The sequence below is a fragment of the Bombina bombina genome, chromosome 3, assembly GCF_027579735.1.
Source record: "Bombina bombina isolate aBomBom1 chromosome 3, aBomBom1.pri, whole genome shotgun sequence".
Classification (NCBI taxonomy): domain Eukaryota; kingdom Metazoa; phylum Chordata; class Amphibia; order Anura; family Bombinatoridae; genus Bombina; species Bombina bombina.
The window spans coordinates 449926775-449947005 of record NC_069501.1 but is presented as its reverse complement, the minus strand read 5'-3'; the positions used below and the strand labels follow the sequence as shown (position 1 = coordinate 449947005).

Sequence of the window (20231 nt, the reverse complement as noted above, 5' to 3'; positions counted from 1 at the left end):
GTTCCCACTCCCCCGGATGCAATGTCTGACGACTCAGAAAATCCGCTTCCCAATTTTCCACTCCTGGGATGTGGATAGCAGACAGGTGGCAGGAGTGAGACTCCGCCCATAGAATGATTTTGGTCACTTCTTCCATCGCCAGGGAACTCCTTGTTCCCCCCTGATGGTTGATGTACGCAACAGTTGTCATGTTGTCTGATTGAAACCGTATGAACTTGGCCCTCGCTAGCTGAGGCCAAGCCTTGAGAGCATTGAATATCGCTCTCAGTTCCAGAATATTTATCGGTAGAAGAGATTCTTCCCGAGACCAAAGACCCTGAGCTTTCAGGGATCCCCAGACCGCGCCCCAGCCCATCAGACTGGCGTCGGTCGTGACAATGACCCACTCTGGTCTGCGGAATGTCATCCCTCGTGACAGGTTGTCCAGGGACAGCCACCAACGGAGTGAGTCTCTGGTCCTCTGATTTACTTGTATCTTCGGAGACAAGTCTGTATAGTCCCCATTCCACTGACTGAGCATGCACAGTTGTAATGGTCTTAGATGAATGCGTGCAAAAGGAACTATGTCCATTGCCGCTACCATCAACCCGATCACTTCCATGCACTGAGCTATGGAAGGAAGAGGAACGGAATGGAGTATCCGACAAGAGTCTAGAAGTTTTGTTTTTCTGGCCTCTGTCAGAAAAATCCTCATTTCTAAGGAGTCTATTATTGTTCCCAAGAAGGGAACCCTTGTTGACGGAGATAGAGAACTCTTTTCCACGTTCACTTTCCATCCGTGAGATCTGAGAAAGGCCAGGACAATGTCCGTGTGAGCCTTTGCTTGAGGAAGGGACGACGCTTGAATCAGAATGTCGTCCAAGTAAGGTACTACAGCAATGCCCCTTGGTCTTAGCACAGCTAGAAGGGACCCTAGTACCTTTGTGAAAATCCTTGGAGCAGTGGCTAATCCGAAAGGAAGCGCCACAAACTGGTAATGTTTGTCCAGGAATGCGAACCTCAGGAACCGATGATGTTCCTTGTGGATAGGAATATGTAGATACGCATCCTTTAAATCCACCGTGGTCATGAATTGACCTTCCTGGATGGAAGGAAGAATAGTTCGAATGGTTTCCATCTTGAACGATGGAACCTTGAGAAACTTGTTTAAGATCTTGAGATCTAAGATTGGTCTGAACGTTCCCTCTTTTTTGGGAACTATAAACAGATTGGAGTAGAACCCCATCCCTTGTTCTCTTAATGGAACGGGATGAATCACTCCCATTTTTAACAGGTCTTCTACACAATGTAAGAATGCCTGTCTTTTTATGTGGTCTGAAGACAACTGAGACCTGTGGAACCTCCCCCTTGGGGGAAGTCCCTTGAATTCCAGAAGATAACCTTGGGAGACTATTTCTAGCGCCCAAGGATCCAGAACATCTCTTGCCCAAGCCTGAGCGAAGAGAGAGAGTCTGCCCCCCACCAGATCCGGTCCCGGATCGGGGGCCAACATTTCATGCTGTCTTGGTAGCAGTGGCAGGTTTCTTGGCCTGCTTTCCCTTGTTCCAGCCTTGCATTGGTCTCCAAGCTGGCTTGGCTTGAGAAGTATTACCCTCTTGCTTAGAGGACGTAGCACTTTGGGCTGGTCCGTTTCTACGAAAGGGACGAAAATTAGGTTTATTTTTTGCCTTGAAAGGCCGATCCTGAGGAAGGGCGTGGCCCTTACCCCCAGTGATATCCGAGATAATCTCTTTCAAGTCAGGGCCAAACAGCGTTTTCCCCTTGAAAGGAATGTTAAGTAGCTTGTTCTTGGAAGACGCATCAGCCGACCAAGATTTCAACCAAAGCGCTCTGCGCGCCACAATAGCAAACCCAGAATTCTTAGCCGCTAACCTAGCCAATTGCAAAGTGGCGTCTAGGGTGAAAGAATTAGCCAATTTGAGAGCATTGATTCTGTCCATAATCTCCTCATAAGGAGGAGAATCACTGTCGACCGCCTTTATCAGCTCATCGAACCAGAAACATGCGGCTGTAGCGACAGGGACAATGCATGAAATTGGTTGTAGAAGGTAACCCTGCTGAACAAACATCTTTTTAAGCAAACCTTCTAATTTTTTATCCATAGGATCTTTGAAAGCACAACTATCCTCTATGGGTATAGTGGTGCGTTTGTTTAAAGTGGAAACCGCTCCCTCGACCTTGGGGACTGTCTGCCATAAGTCCTTTCTGGGGTCGACCATAGGAAACAATTTTTTAAATATGGGGGGAGGGACGAAAGGAATACCGGGCCTTTCCCATTCTTTATTAACAATGTCCGCCACCCGCTTGGGTATAGGAAAAGCTTCTGGGAGCCCCGGCACCTCTAGGAACTTGTCCATTTTACATAGTTTCTCTGGGATGACCAACTTGTCACAATCATCCAGAGTGGATAATACCTCCTTAAGCAGAATGCGGAGATGTTCCAACTTAAATTTAAATGCAATCACATCAGGTTCAGCTTGTTGAGAAATGTTCCCTGAATCAGTAATTTCTCCCTCAGACAAAACCTCCCTGGCCCCATCAGACTGAGTTAGGGGCCCTTCAGAAATATTAATATCAGCGTCGTCATGCTCTTCAGTATCTAAAACAGAGCAGTCGCGCTTACGCTGATAAGTGTTCATTTTGGCTAAAATGTTTTTGACAGAATTATCCATTACAGCCGTTAATTGTTGCATAGTAAGGAGTATTGGCGCGCTAGATGTACTAGGGGCCTCCTGAGTGGGCAAGACTCGTGTAGACGAAGGAGGGAATGATGCAGTACCATGCTTACTCCCCTCACTTGAGGAATCATCTTGGGCATCATTGTCATTGTCACATAAATCACATTTATTTAAATGAATAGGAATTCTGGCTTCCCCACATTCAGAACACAGTCTATCTGGTAGTTCAGACATGTTAAACAGGCATAAACTTGATAACAAGTACAAAAAACGTTTTAAAATAAAACCGTTACTGTCACTTTAAATTTTAAACTGAACACACTTTATTACTGCAAATGCGAAAAAACATGAAGGAATTGTTCAAAATTCACCAAATTTTCACCACAGTGTCTTAAAGCCTTAAAAGTATTGCACACCAAATTTGGAAGCTTTAACCCTTAAAATAACGGAACCGGAGCCGTTTTGAACTTTAACCCCTTTACAGTCCCTGGTATCTGCTTTGCTGAGACCCAACCAAGCCCCAAGGGGAATACGATACCAAATGACGCCTTCAGAAAGTCTTTTCTAAGTATCAGAGCTCCTCTCACATGCGACAGCATGCCATGCCTCTCAAAAACAAGTGCGCAACACCGGCGCGAAAATGAGGCTCTGCCTATGCTTTGGGAAAGCCCCTAAAGAATAAGGTGTCTAAAACAGTGCCTGCCGATATTATTATATCAAAATACCCAGATAAAATGATTCCTCAAGGCTAAATATGTGTTAATAATCAATCGATTTAGCCCAAAAAAAGTCTACAGTCTTAATAAGCCCTTTTTGAAGCCCTTATTTACAAACGTAATAAACATGGCTTACCGGATCCCAGAGGGAAAATGACAGCTTCCAGCATTACATCGTCTTGTTAGAATGTGTCATACCTCAAGCAGCAAGAGACTGCTCACTGTTCCCCCAACTGAAGTTAATTGCTCTCAACAGTCCTGTGTGGAACAGCCATGGATTTTAGTGACGGTTGCTAAAATCATTTTCCTCATACAAACAGAAATCTTCATCTCTTTTCTGTTTCTGAGTAAATAGTACATACCAGCACTATTTCAAAATAACAAACTCTTGATTGAATAATAAAAACTACAGTTAAACACTAAAAAACTCTAAGCCATCTCCGTGGAGATGTTGCCTGTACAACGGCAAAGAGAATGACTGGGGTAGGCGGAGCCTAGGAGGGATCATGTGACCAGCTTTGCTGGGCTCTTTGCCATTTCCTGTTGGGGAAGAGAATATCCCACAAGTAAGGATGACGCCGTGGACCGGACACACCTATGTTGGAGAAAGGATAATATCCTAGGAATCCTGACCTTACTCCATGAGTAACCCTTGGATTCACACCAATGAAGATATTTACACCATATCTTATGATAGATTTTCCTGGTGACAGGCTTTCGAGCCTGAATTAAGGTATCAATGACCGACTCGGAGAAACCACGTTTTGATAAAATCAAGCGTTCAATCTCCAAGCAGTCAGCCGCAGAGAAATTAGATTTGGATGTTTGAATGGACCTTGGAGTAGAAGGTCCTGCCTCAGCGGCAGAGTCCATGGTGGAAAGGATGACATGTCCACCAGATCTGCATACCAAGTCCTGCGTGGCCACGCAGGAGCTATCAAAATCACCGAAGCTCTCTCCTGCTTGATCTTGGCAATCAGACGAGGGAGGAGAGGAAATGGTGGGAACACATAAGCCAGGCTGAAGGACCAGGGCACTGCTAGAGCATCTATCAGCACTGCCTGGGGATCCCTTGACCTGGACTTGTAACAAGGAAGCTTGGCGTTCTGACGAGACGCCATCAGATCCACTTCTGGTTTGCCCCATAGTTGAATCAGCTGGGCAAATACCTCCGGATGGAGCTCCCACTCCCCCGGATGAAAAGTCTGCCGACTTAGAAAATCCGCCTCCCAGTTCTCTACTCCTGGGATATGGATAGCTGAGAGATGGCAAGAGTGAACCTCTGCCCATAGAATTATCTTTGAAACCTCCAACATTGCCAGGGAGCTTCTTGTTCCCCCCTGATGGTTGATATAGGCTACAGTCGTGATATTGTCTGACTGAAATCTGATGAACCTGACCGCAGCTAGTTGAGGCCAAGCCTGAAGAGCATTGAATATCGCTCTCAGTTCCAGAATGTTTATTGGAAGGAGGGCTTCCTCCTGAGTCCACGAACCCTGAGCCTTCAGGGAGTTCCAGACTGTGCCCCAGCCCAGAAGGCTGGCATCTGTCGTCACTATAGTCCACTCTGGCCTGCGGAAACTCATTCCCCTGGACAGATGGACCCGAGATAACCACCAGAGAAGAGAATCCCTGGTCTCTTGATCCAGATTTAGCAGAGGGGACAAATCTGTGTAATCCCCATTCCACTGATTGAGCATGCAAAGTTGCAGTGGTCTGAGATGTAGGCGGGCAAACGGAACTATGTCCATTGCCGCTACCATTAGGCCTATTACTTCCATACACTGAGCCACTGACGGCCGAGAAGTGGAATGAAGAGCACGGCAGGAAGTTAGAAGTTTTGATAACCTGACCTCTGTCAGAAAAATTTTCATTTCAACTGAATCTATCAGTGTTCCTAGGAAGGAAACTCTTGTGAGAGGGGAGAGAGAAATCTTTTCTTCGTTCACCTTCCACCCGTGAGACCTCAGAAAGGCCAGAACAATGTCCGTATGGGACCTGGCGATTTGAAAAGTCGACGCCTGTATCAGAATGTCGTCTAGGTAAGGAGCCACCGCTATGCCCGTGGCCTTAGAACCGCCAGTAGGGACCCTAGAACCTTCGTAAAAATTCTTGGTGCCGTGGCTAATCCGAAGGGAAGAGCCACAAACTGGTAATGCCTGTCTAAGAAGGCGAACCTGAGGAACTGATGATGATCTCTGTGAATCGGAATGTGGAGATAAGCATCCTTTAAGTCCACGGTAGTCATATATTGACCCTCCTGGATCATAGGGAGGATGGTTCGGATAGTCTCCATCTTGAAGGATGGGACCCTGAAAAATTTGTTTAGGATCTTGAGATCCAAGATTGGTCTGAAAGTTCCCTCTTTTTTGGGAACTATAAACAGATTTGAATATGAGCCCTACCCCTGTTCCTCCCTTGGAACTGGGTGGATCACTCACATAACCAGTAGGTCTTGAACACAACGTAAGAATGCCTCTCTATTTATCTGGTTTACAGATAATTGTGAGAGATGAAATCTCCCCTTTGGAGATGAAGCTTTGAAGTCCAGAAGATATCCCTGGGAAACAATCTCTAATGCCCAGGGATCCTGGACGTCTCTTGCCCAAGCCTGGGCGAAGAGAGAAAGTCTGCCCCCCACTCGATCCGTTCCCGGATCGGGGGCTACTCCTTCATGCTGTCTTAGAGGCAGCCGAAGGTTTCTTGGCCTGCTTCCCCTTGTTCCAAGCCTGGTTAGGTCTCCAGACTGGTTTGGACTGGGCAAAATTTCCCTCTTGTTTTGCATTAGAGGAAACTGAAGCTGCGCCACTCTTGAAGTTTCGAAAGGAACGAAAATTATTCTGTTTGGTCCTTAACTTATTGGACCTATCCTGAGGAAGGGCTTTAATCCTGTCTAGAATATCGTCTAACGGGGTCTCCACCTGTAGAGCCTCCTCAAGACACTCAAACCAAAAAGCCGCTGCAGCAGTAACTGGGGCAATGCATGCAAGAGGCTGGAGAATAAAACCTTGATGTATAAAATTTTTCTTAAGGAGACCCTCCAATTTATCCATAGGATCTAGGAAAGCACAACTGTCCTCGACGGGGATAGTTGTACGCTTAGCTAGGGTAGAAACTGCTCCCTCCACCTTAGGAACTGTCTGCCACGAGTCCCGTATGGTGGCATCTATGGGAAACATCTTTTTGAAAGCAGGAGGGGGAGAGAACGGCACACCTGGTCTATCCCATTCCTTAGTAATAATTTCCGAAAACATCAGTGTAAACAGGCACTGCAAAGTATTTGTCCATTTTACACAATTTCTCTGGAACCACAATGGGGTCACAGTCATCCAGAGTCGCTAAAACCTCCCTCACCTGCCTCGGCTTCTGAGTATTGTGAGGGTGTATCGGACACAGGCCTTAAAGCGTCAGAAAGCTCTGTATTAGTTCTAGCCCCAGAGCTGTCTCGCTTTCCTTGTAGCCCTGGCAGTTTGGAGAATACCTCTGAGAGGGTAGCATTCATAACTGCCGCCATGTCCTGCAAGGTAAAAGAATTAGACGCGCTAGATGTACTTGGCGTCACTTGAGCGGGAGTTATAGGTTCTGACACATGGGGAGAGTTAGATGGCATAATCTCCCTCTTTTCAGTCAGAGAATCCCCTGGAGATAAATCTTTAAGCGCCATAATATGGTCTTTATAGTTTATAGAAATTTCAGTACATTTGGTACACATTCTAAGAGGGGGTTCCACCATGGCTTCCAAACATATTGAACAAGGAGTTTCCTCTATGTCAGACATGTTTAACAGACTAGTAATGAGACAAGCAAGCTTGGAAAACACTTTAATAAAGGTGAAACAGCAATTAAACAAAAACGTTACTGTGCCTTTAAGAGAAAAAAACTAGCACTTAAACTGCAAAACAGTGTAAAAATACAGTAAAATCTTTGAAATTTTTACAGTGTGAGTAAGGGACTAAAGCAACATTGCACCCACTTGCAAATGGATGATTAACTCCTTAGGCCCCAAACCGGATTGAAAAACGTTAAAAAACGTTAAAAGTCAATTGAGTACCCTGCCACAGCTCTGCTGAGGCTCCTACCTGCCCTCAAATACGATTTTTTGTGCAGAAATAACCCCTTTGAAATGGTCCTCAGATGCCAGAGGACTCCTCTAGGGAAGCTGGATGTCTCAGTCTGAATTAAAACTGTGCAGTTAGAGCGTTAAAATAGGCCCCTCCCACCATGTACTGGATGTCAGAGGGGCCTTAAGAAAATACTCCTAGGAGTATCTGACTAGCCATGTGGAAACTAGGCCCCAAATAAAGACTTATCTCCCTCAGAGAAAAAACGTCCTATTTATGAAATCATGTAAACGTTTTGTCACTAAGTAATATGAATATTAACATGAGTATTACCCTGTTTTGTAAGCATGATCCCAGTCGCTGTTAAATCACTGCATCAGGCTTACCTCAAATACACAAGGCTCTGTCAGCATTTTCTAGAACTTATTCATCTCTCTAGAAATAAAAATACTGAACATACCTCAAAGCAGGTCATCTGCAGACCGTTCCCCCAACTGAAGTTTTCCCATATTCTTCAGTTATGTGTGAGAACAGCAATGGACCTTAGTTACAAACCGCTAAGATCATGAAACCTCCAGGCAGAATTCTTCTTCTAATTTCTGCCTGAGAGTAAAACAGTACAACGCCGGTACCGTTTAAAAATAACAAACTCTTGATTGAAGGTAAAACTACACTAAGTCACCACATATCTCTTGATACTTCCTTTCTTGTCGAGAGTTGCAAGAGAATGACTGGGGGTGGTAGTTAGGGGAGGATCTATATAGACAGCTCTGCTGTGGGTGTCCTCTTGCAACTTCCTGTTGGGAAGGAGAATATCCCACAAGTAATGGATGAACCCGTGGACTGGATACACCTTACAAGAGAAATTAAAATAATAACATATTCAAAATATTAAAACATATAAAATGTTATCACCAATAGCAAAACGCAAACGGCACATGAAAAAGCTGATCATAAGATTGTAGATACATCAAAGCTGCTAAATACATAAAGCACAGCAGTATCTGATATATATAATCTATCTACCCTCTATTTCTAATAACCGCAGTCCTTTTCAATGCGTTCCCCTACAGTGAAAAGTCACATTCTGTATTGCCATATAATTAAAATCTTATGAATTTTTTTGTTGCATCCTTTTTGAATTGGCCACAAAAATTTTGGTTGCTCCGCTGTTATGCTACTAGCTAGTTTTCTTTTTCGAAATACAGTGGTTTACTTCAGCATTCTGTGTCTATTTTTTTTCCATAAATCAAGTCTAGTAGTATTAAAACAAAATCTTACCAATGGTTTTCCAATCTACCAGTAAACATGTTTATCTGTTTGGGTTTTTACATGATTTTTGCAATTTTATAATTCAACAATTTTTAGCTTTTGGGGGAAAAACAAAAAAAAGGAGGGCTACTCAACCCAATCCATTAGTCAGTTGTGCAAAAATACATAATAACTATGTACACTACTGTATATTGTCAAACAAATGTTGACACCTGAACATAATACCTATAATATGGGAAGGGCTCCATCATGTGGACAAATGTTATCATTATATCCAACAAATAGGTTTCACTTTAGAAATAGAAAGCTTCATTTTTATCAAAGTTATACACCTATCTAAATGCAAATAAAAACTCCTAAAACTAGATGAATCAAGACAATTTCAATATAACAAAAAAAAAGATTGAAGGAGATTTAAAAAGAAATTATTAAAATATAGTGACCAATCAAGAGATAAGACCCTTAGGGAACCATGTATCTAATTTATATATCCAACTCATCTCCCACTTTTTTTAAAGATGCTCTGTCGCATCCTCTCCTTGGTTTATTCCCCTTCTCAATTATTTGGGATCTTAGTTGGCTAACATTCTATAGGAAGTGGGATTTGCTGCTGAAATTGAGTATAAAAGAAATCTGTATGTATTTTAGTTGACATGACTAAGGGCCAATAGCTGGCCTGAAACTTTGTCTTTTTAACCCATGTTGTGGCACCAAACTCATCAAACCTCATCTTCATTGATAACTTTTTGTGCACAGGGGAAAAGTAATGTAGGAACAGGAAAGGGCCTTATCAAAACTGTTGGAAGCACCTAATTGTCTAAAATGTCTTTGTATCCTGTAGCATTAATATGGTCCTTCACTAGAACTAAGTGAGTTTGTATGGTCTACCACTTCGTGGCTGCACTTTTAGATGCTTCCACTTCACAATAAACTAAAGTGGCACCCAATGACAGTGCCTCATTTAAAGTACTACCAATGTTTGTCTAGGGAGATTTCATGGCTATGTGCAAGATTCTATGCACCTGTCAATGGGTGTGGCTGGAACACCTAGACTTATTAGCAAGGGTATTCAAACTTTTAGCAATGTAGTGTAAATTCAGAGGTTAAATTGACAATGCTTTCTCTAATTTCATTGATTGGCAGAGAAATGCTTACAACAGAGCTTTCAGAAGGAAATCAATTAGAATTTGCTCTCTTTGTGCATTGCATTGTTTTTCAAATTTCAACCCATTTAGAAACCCTGAGATATTTATTTCTCTTTTCAAATGTATTTTTTCCATGAAAACTCTCCTTATTCCTTGCATAGGGGAATGTTGTTTTACTAATGACACTTTAATCTTATCAAATAAATGTGTTTGATATTGTAGTTATTTTTCCATTACGTTTCTAGAAAAAAAATAGATGAACATTACAAATTATATCAAACTTACCCTTTATTACAGTAATAGGTTGCTCTGGTGCCAAATAAAAAGTCTTTAGCTTCAAAATATCCATTTTCTATTTCTGACAGACTGGGACATGATCTCCCTGCAGAGAAGAAAAAAGACTCAATAAAAACTCTATATATTGATCCACATTTGCAATCAAATTTTTACTAGCAGAAAAATTGGGGTGGACAAAAGGTACAGTAGCACAGTAAAGTTGTCAAAGGAACTCCTGTCACCACATACCATTTCTCTTACTGTTAGCTACAGTTTACGTATATACAGCCAAACTAGAACATACACTATATGGCCATAAGTGTGTGGACACCTGACTATCAAACCTATAGGAGTTGCACATCCCATTTTAAAACCCACTGGCATTAATATGGAGTTAATAATATAAGCATTAGGGTTACAAAGAATTACACACTGTATTTAACTAGAAAAGTAATTGAAATCACACTTTATTAACATATATGCAAGACGAACAAAGTAACTAAAATTGGGATTTAAAGGAGTGGATATGTCACAACCACGCTCATAATTCATATATACCAACTCTGAATTAAAAACAAAAATAGGCCGGGGTACCAGAGGGTATCTATTGTTTCAGTGTGACTAGGAACAGTGGAACAAATATCAATTCATGCAGCAGATATTCCTATGCGCTCAAAGGCGTCCTAACCTGGATACTGGAGATATCCGCATAGATATTGAATTGCATGACTCTAAATCAGAGAATCCAAGATTGCTATGGTGTTACCTCTAATAAGAGGATAGTATGCGTATATGAAGTGTTAATGCTTTGTGAAGGTGTGAACTACAAGTGATTACATAACTCTGAGTCAGAAATCGGTTGGTTGGGTAACCCCCACGAAGTTTGCAGGCAGACGCCTTTGAGCGCATAGGAATATCTGCTGCACGAATGAATGTTTGCAAAAATGCTTCTAATAAAAGCTATAGCTGTTTTAAACATGTATTTAAGTATGCAACGTGCACCAGCATTTTAAACACAGCACTTGCTCAGAGAGCCTAAGGCGTCTGTAGCATCTGGTAATGTTAATTGCGGACATGATACAAGCCCCACTGGCGCTTTGAGTAGCTGTAGTATTTAAAATGCTGGTGTAGTGACAATATCCAGCTGTGGTTCACATGCACATGCAGAGATAATTGTTAACAATAAAGCAGCAATAACTTTTACTAGAAGCATTTTTGCTAATACATGCATATTGCAAATATGTTTCTATACAAAGATGTAATTAATCTATGTGCATTTAAATTTTGACTGGAATGTCCCTTTAAATCCCAATTTTAGTTACTTTGTTTGTCTTGCATATATGTTAATAAAGTGTGATTTCAATTACTTTTCTAATTAATATGGAGTTGAACTGACTAGTGCCATGTTTAATGCCACTGAGTTCTTCAGAACAACCCATTGTGCTGCCAATGTTTGCCCATGGAGATTTCATGGCAATGTGCTGGATTGTATGACTCTGTTAGCAATGTGTGTGGCTGAAACACCTGCATTCAATAATTAGTAGGGGTGTCCACATATTTTGGCCATAGAGAATTTGAAGATCGAGAGCAGAAAGAAGATCGAGTAGCACTGATAAGAAGATCAGGCATAAAACACGTGGAAGAAAATGTCTTCAAGAACACTTTGCCAAGGGTAAAGAAATAACATAATTTATGCTTACCTGATAAATTCCTTTCTTCTGTTGTGTGATCAGTCCACGGGTCATCATTACTTCTGGGATATTATCTGCTCCCCTACAGGAAGTGCAAGAGGATTCACCCAGCAGAGTTGCTATATAGCTCCTCCCCTCTACGTCACCTCCAGTCATTCGACCAAAGACCAACGAGAAAGGAGAAACCAAGGGTGTAGTGGTGACTGAATTATAATTTAAAAAATATGTACCTGCCTTAAAAAACAGGGCGGGCCGTGGACTGATCACACAACAGAAGAAAGGAATTTATCAGGTAAGCATAAATTATGTTTTCTTCTGTTATGTGTGATCAGTCCACGGGTCATCATTACTTCTGGGATACCAATACCAAAGCAAAAGTACACGGATGACGGGAGGGATAGGCAGGCTCATTATACAGAAGGAACCACTGCCTGAAGAACCTTTCTCCCAAAAATAGCCTCCGAAGAAGCAAAAGTGTCAAATTTGTAAAATTTGGAAAAAGTATGAAGCGAAGACCAAGTTGCAGCCTTGCAAATCTGTTCAACAGAGGCCTCATTCTTAAAGGCCCAAGTGGAAGCCACAGCTCTAGTGGAATGAGCTGTAATTCTTTCAGGAGGCTGCTGTCCAGCAGTCTCATAGGCTAAACGTATTATGCTACGAAGCCAAAAAGAGAGAGAGGTAGCAGAAGCTTTTTGACCTCTCCTCTGTCCAGAATAAACGACAAACAGGGAAGAAGTTTGGCGAAAATCTTTAGTTGCCTGCAAATAGAACTTGAGGGCACGAACTACATCCAGATTGTGTAGAAGACGTTCCTTCTTTGAAGAAGGATTTGGACACAAGGATGGAACAACAATCTCTTGATTGATATTCCTGTTAGTGACTACCTTAGGTAAGAACCCAGGTTTAGTACGCAGAACTACCTTGTCTGAATGAAAAATCAGATAAGGAGAATCACAATGTAGGGCTGATAACTCAGAGACTCTTCGAGCCGAGGAAATAGCCATTAAAAAGAGAACTTTCCAAGATAACAATTTTATATCAATGGAATGAAGGGGTTCAAACGGAACACCCTGTAAAACGTTAAGAACTAAGTTTAAACTCCATGGCGGAGCAACAGCTTTAAACACAGGCTTGATCCTAGCTAAAGCCTGACAAAAGGCCTGGATGTCTGAATTTTCTGACAGACGCCTGTGTAACAAGATGGACAGAGCTGAGATCTGTCCCTTTAAAGAGCTAGCCGATAAACCCTTTTCTAAACCTTCTTGTAGAAAAGACAATATCCTAGGAATCCTAACCTTACTCCAGGAGTAATCTTTGGATTCACACCAGTATAGGTATTTACGCCATATTTTATGGTAAATCTTTCTGGTAACAGGCTTCCTAGCCTGTATCAGGGTATCAATAACCGACTCAGAAAAACCACGTTTTGATAAAATCAAGCGTTCAATTTCCAAGCAGTCAGCTTCAGAGAAGTTAGACTTTGATGTTTGAATGGACCCTGAATCAGAAGGTCCTGTCTTAGAGGTAGAGACCAAGGCGGACAGGATGACATGTCCACTAGATCTGCATACCAAGTCCTGCGCGGCCATGCAGGCGCTATTAGAATCACTGATGCTCTCTCCTGTTTGATTTTGGCAATCAATCGAGGAAGCAGTGGGAAGGGTGGAAACACATAAGCCATCCTGAAGTTCCAAGGTGCTGTCAAAGCATCTATCAGAACCGCTCCCGGATCCCTGGATCTGGATCCGTAGCGAGGAAGTTTGGCGTTCTGGCGAGACGCCATGAGATCTATCTCTGGTTTGCCCCAACGTTGAAGTATTTGGGCAAAGACCTCCGGATGAAGTTCCCACTCCCCCGGATGAAGAGTCTGGCGACTCAAGAAATCCGCCTCCCAGTTCTCCACTCCCGGGATGTGGATCGCTGACAGGTGGCAAGAGTGAGACTCTGCCCAGCGAATTATCTTTGATACTTCTATCATTGCTAGGGAGCTTCTTGTCCCTCCTTGATGGTTGATGTAAGCTACAGTCGTGATGTTGTCCGACTGAAACCTGATGAACCCCCGAGTCTTTAACTGGGGCCAAGCTAGAAGGGCATTGAGAACTGCTCTCAATTCCAGAATGTTTATTGGCAGGAGACTTTCCTCCTGACTCCATTGTCCCTGAGCCTTCAGAGAATTCCAGACAGCGCCCCAACCTAGAAGGCTGGCGTCTGTTGTTACAATTGTCCAGTCCGGCCTGCTGAACGGCATCCCCCTGGACAGATGTGGCCGAGAAAGCCACCATAGAAGAGAGTTTCTGGTCTCTTGATCCAGATTCAGAGTGGGGGACAAATCTGAGTAATCCCCATTCCACTGACTCAGCATGCACAATTGCAGCGGTCTGAGATGTAGGCGTGCAAAGGGAACTATGTCCATTGCTGCTACCATTAAGCCGATCACCTCCATGCATTGAGCTACTGACGGGAGTTGAATGGAATGAAGGACACGGCATGCATTTAGAAGCTTTGTTAATCTGTCTTCTGTCAGATAAATCTTCATTTCTACAGAATCTATAAGAGTCCCCAAGAATGGAACTCTTGTGAGAGGAAAGAGAGAACTCTTCTTTTCGTTCACTTTCCATCCATGCGACCTTAGAAATGCCAGAACTAACTCTGTATGAGACTTGGCAGTTTGAAAGCTTGAAGCTTGTATCAGAATGTCGTCTAGGTACGGAGCTACCGAAATTCCTCGCGGTCTTAGTACCGCCAGAAGGGCACCCAGAACCTTTGTAAAGATTCTTGGAGCCGTAGCCAATCCGAATGGAAGGGCTACAAACTGGTAATGCCTGTTTAAGAAGGCAAACCTTAGATACCGGTAATGATCCTTGTGAATCGGTATATGAAGGTAAGCATCCTTTAAATCCACTGTGGTCATGTACTGACCCTCTTGGATCATGGGTAAGATTGTCCGAATAGTTTCCATTTTGAACGATGGAACTCTTAGGAATTTGTTTAGGATCTTTAAATCCAAGATTGGCCTGAAAGTTCCCTCTTTTTTGGGAACCACAAACAGGTTTGAGTAAAACCCTTGTCCTTGTTCCGACCGCGGAACCGGATGGATCACTCCCATTAATAATAGATCTTGTACACAGCGTAGAAACGCGTCCTTCTTTATTTGGTTTGTTGACAACCTTGACAGATGAAATCTCCCTCTTGGGGGAGAGAATTTGAAGTCTAGAAGGTATCCCTGAGATATGATCTCTAGCGCCCAGGGATCCTGGACATCTCTTGCCCAAGCCTGGGCGAAGAGAGAGAGTCTGCCCCCCACTAGATCCGGTCCCGGATCGGGGGCCCTCGGTTCATGCTGTCTTTGGGGCAGCAGCAGGTTTACTGGTCTGCTTGCCCTTGTTCCAGGACTGGTTAGGCTTCCAGCCTTGTCTGTAACGAGCAACAGCTCCTCCCTGTTTTGGTGCAGTGGAAGTTGGCGCTGCTCCTGCTTTGAAATTCCGAAAGGGACGAAAATTAGACTGTCTAGCCTTAGCTTTGGCTTTGTCTTGAGGTAGAGCGTGGCCCTTACCTCCTGTAATGTCAGCAATAATTTCTTTCAAACCGGGCCCAAATAAAGTTTGCCCCTTGAAAGGTATATTAAGTAATTTGGACTTAGAAGTTACATCAGCCGACCAGGATTTTAGCCACAGCGCCCTGCGTGCCTGAATGGCGAATCCTGAATTCTTAGCCGTAAGTTTGGTTAAATGTACTACGGCCTCCGAAATGAATGAATTAGCTAGTTTAAGGACTTTAAGCCTGTCCGTAATGTCGTCCATCGTAGCTGAACTAAGGTTCTCTTCCAGAGACTCAATCCAAAATGCTGCCGCAGCCGTGATCGGCGCGATGCATGCAAGGGGTTGTAATATAAAACCTTGTTGAACAAACATTTTCTTAAGGTAACCCTCTAATTTTTTATCCATAGGATCTGAAAAGGCACAGCTATCCTCCACCGGGATAGTGGTACGCTTAGCTAAAGTAGAAACTGCTCCCTCCACCTTAGGGACCGTTTGCCATAAGTCCCGTGTGGTGGCGTCTATTGGAAACATCTTTCTAAATATTGGAGGGGGTGAGAACGGCACACCGGGTCTATCCCACTCCTTAGTAACAATTTCAGTTAATCTCTTAGGTATAGGAAAAACGTCAGTACTCGCCGGTACCGCAAAGTATTTATCCAACCTACACATTTTCTCTGGTATTGCAACAGCGTTACAATCGTTGAGAGCTGCTAAGACCTCCCCTAGTAATACACGGAGGTTTTCCAATTTAAATTTAAAATTTGAAATATCTGAATCCAATCTGTTTGGATCAGAACCGTCACCCACAGAATGAAGCTCTCCGTCCTCATGCTCTGCAAGCTGTGACGCAGTATCAGACATGGCCCTAGAATTATCAGCGCACTCTGTTCTCACCCCAGAGTGATCACGCTTGCCTCTTAGTTCTGGTAATTTAGCCAAAACTTCGGTCATAACAGTAGCCATATCTTGTAATGTTATCTGTAATGGCTGCCCAGATGTACTAGGCGCCATAATATCACGCACCTCCCGGGCGGGAGATGCAGGTACTGACACGTGAGGCGAGTTAGTCGGCATAACTCTCCCCTCGCTATTTGGTGAAATTTGTTCAATTTGTACAGATTGACTTTTATTTAAGGTAGCATCAATACAGTTAGTACATAAATTTCTATTGGGCTCCACCTTGGCATTGGAACAAATGACACAGGTATCTTCCTCTGAATCAGACATGTTTAACACACTGGCAATAAACATGCAACTCGGTTACAATGTTATTTAATAAAACGTACTGTGCCTCAAGAAGCACTAAACGATTAAATGACAGATGAAATAATGAACTGAAAAACAGTTATAGCATCACTCTTAACAAACAACACAACTTTTTTAGCAAAGGTTTGTTCCCATTAGTAAAATAACACTAATTAAATTTTAAACATAAAAATTACAGAGCAACGTTTTAAATCACAGTCACTATATAAGTCTCACAGCTCTGCTGAGAGAATCTACTTCCCTTCAAAGAAGTTTGAAGACCCCTGAGTTCTGTTAGAGATGAACCGGATCATGCAGAAAAACTGACTGGAAATTTTTGATGCGTAGCAAAGAGCGCCAAAAACGGCCCCTCCCTCTCACACACAGCAGTGAGAGAGAACGAAACTGTCATAATTAACACAAGCAAACTGCCAAGTGGAAAAATAATGCCCAAATACTTATTCACTCAGTACCTCATTAATGCAAACGATTCTACATTCCAGCAAAAACGTTTAACATGAAAAATACCTAATAAAAAGGTTTAATGTACTTTTACAGAGTAATTCCGGTGAAATACCATCCCCAGAATACTAAAGTGTAGAGTATACATACATGTTCATTATAACGGTATGGCAGGATTTTCTCATCAATTCCATTCAGAAAATAAAAACTGCTACATACCTCAATGCAGATTCAACTGCCCGCTGTCCCCTGATCTGAAGTTTTTACCTCCCTCAGATGGCCGAGAAACAGCAATATGATCTTAACTACTCCGGTTAAAATCATAAGAAAAACTCTGGTAGATTCTTCTTCAAACTCTGCCAGAGGGGTAATAACACGCTCCGGTGCTATTGTAAAATAACAAACTTTTGATTGAAGTTCTAAAAATTAAGTATAATCACCATAGTCCTCTCACACCTCCTATCTAGTCTTTGGGTGCAAGAGAATGACTGGAGGTGACGTAGAGGGGAGGAGCTATATAGCAACTCTGCTGGGTGAATCCTCTTGCACTTCCTGTAGGGGAGCAGATAATATCCCAGAAGTAATGATGACCCGTGGACTGATCACACATAACAGAAGAAATACTTACATTGGCAATTTTAAATCATGTCTTCTCTTATACTTGTGTCATAGTCAGATACATTTAAGAGAATGGGCAGAGACCCATAACCACTCCTTTATCAGGTGGCATACAATCCCTAAATTATACTAGATTTAATTATTATGTTAAAAAGCAATGATGGATGCTTGGTGAATGCTACTTTAAAACAGATTGCAGAATCCTTCTACAAAAACTGACACATGCTGATGTTCTCACATCTAACGTTTAGTGTTTAACAAATGTATTCTGATTACATTAGCAGAGTCTTTGTTGCACTTTTTTCAATGGCTAAACTCCCTCAACCACTTGTCTTAGTTGAAGGAGTCAATCAAGGCTAGTTACTGGAGTAGACAAGCATGTCACTGTCATTTTGTTGAAAGTGTTTCTACCTCTAATGCAGTCAATTAGGAACAGATAAGTAGCAGGGTTAGGCTTGAGAAGTCTGCATTATGCAGTTCCAATTCTCAGAATTGAAAAAACAGAATTTATGTTTACCTGATAAATTACTTTCTCCAACGGTGTGTCCGGTCCACGGCGTCATCCTTACTTGTGGGATATTCTCTTCCCCAACAGGAAATGGCAAAGAGCCCAGCAAAGCTGGTCACATGATCCCTCCTAGGCTCCGCCTACCCCAGTCATTCGACCGACGTTAAGGAGGAATATTTGCATAGGAGAAACCATATGATACCGTGGTGACTGTAGTTAAAGAAAATAAATCATCAGACCTGATTAAAAAACCAGGGCGGGCCGTGGACCGGACACACCGTTGGAGAAAGTAATTTATCAGGTAAACATAAATTCTGTTTTCTCCAACATAGGTGTGTCCGGTCCACGGCGTCATCCTTACTTGTGGGAACCAATACCAAAGCTTTAGGACACGGATGAAGGGAGGGAGCAAATCAGGTCACCTAAATGGAAGGCACCACGGCTTGCAAAACCTTTCTCCCAAAAAATAGCCTCAGAAGAAGCAAAAGTATCAAACTTGTAAAATTTGGTAAAAGTGTGCAGTGAAGACCAAGTCGCTGTCCTACATATCTGATCAACAGAAGCCTCGTTCTTGAAGGCCCATGTGGAAGCCACAGCCCTAGTGGAATGAGCTGTGATTCTTTCAGGAGGCTGCCGTCCGGCAGTCTCGTAAGCCAATCTGATGATGCTTTTAATCCAAAAAGAGAGAGAGGTAGAAGTTGCTTTTTGACCTCTCCTGTTACCAGAATAAACAACAAACAAGGAAGATGTTTGTCTAAAATCCTTTGTAGCATCTAAATAGAATTTTAGAGCGCGAACAACATCCAAATTGTGCAACAAACGTTCCTTCTTCGAAACTGGTTTCGGACCCAAAGAAGGCACGACTATCTCCTGGTTAATGTTTTTGTTAGAAACAACTTTTGGAAGAAAACCAGGTTTAGTACGTAAAACCACCTTATCTGCATGGAACACCAGATAAGGAGGAGAACACTGCAGAGCAGATAATTCTGAAACTCTTCTAGCGGAAGAAATTGCAGCCAAAAACAAAACTTTCCAAGATAATAACTTAATATCAACGGAATGTAAGGGTTCAAACGGAACCCCCTGAAGAACTGAAAGAACTAAGTTGAGACTCCAAGGAGGAGTCAAAGGTTTGTAAACAGGCTTGATTCTAACCAGAGCCTGAACAAAGGCTTGAACATCTGGCACAGCTGCCAGCTCTTTGTGAAGTAACACAGACAAGGCAGAAATCTGTCCCTTCAAGGAACTTGCAGATAATCCTTTCTCCAATCCTTCTTGAAGAAAGGATAGAATCCTAGGAATCTTTACCTTGTCCCAAGGGAATCCTTTAGATTCACACCAACAGATATATTTTTTCCATATTTTGTGGTAAATTTTTCTAGTTACAGGCTTTCTGGCCTGAACAAGAGTATCAATAACAGAATCTGAGAACCCTCGCTTTGATAAGATCAAGCGTTCAATCTCCAAGCAGTCAGCTGGAGTAGGACCAGATTCGGATGTTCGAACGGACCTTGAACAAGAAGGTCTCGTCTCAAAGGTAGCTTCCATGGTGAAGCCGATGACATATTCACCAGATCTGCCTACCAAGTCCTGCGTGGTTACGCAGGAGCTATCAAGATCACCTACGCCCTCTCCTGATTGATCCTGGCTACCAGCCTGGGGATGAGAGGAAACGGCGGGAATACATAAGCTAGGTTGAAGGTCCAAGGTGCTACTAGTGCATCTACTAGAGTCGCCTTGGGATCCCTGGATCTGGACCCGTAGCAAGGAACCTTGAAGTTCTGACGAGAGGCCATCAGATCCATGTCTGGAATGCCCCACAGTTGAGTGATTTGGGCAAAGATTTCCGGATGGAGTTCCCACACCCCCGGATGCAATGTCTGACGAATCAGAAAATCCGCTTCCCAAGTTTCCACTCCTGGGATGTGGATTGCAGACAGGTGGCAGGAGCGAGTCTCCGCCCATTGAATGATTTTGGTCACTTCTTCCATCGCCAGGGAACTCCTTGTTCCCCCCTGAT

General features: G+C 42.9%; 1 protein-coding gene across 1 annotated transcript in view; it reads right to left on the bottom strand.

Moving 5' to 3' along the window:
• Positions 1 to 20231, bottom strand: part of LOC128653416 (complement component receptor 1-like protein) — a 217719-nt gene that overhangs the window by 108681 nt on the left and 88807 nt on the right. The window contains exon 5 of the mRNA XM_053706684.1: positions 10158 to 10254. Within this exon, the coding sequence (XP_053562659.1) occupies positions 10158 to 10254 (97 nt within the window). The remainder of the gene's footprint in view (positions 1 to 10157; positions 10255 to 20231) is intronic.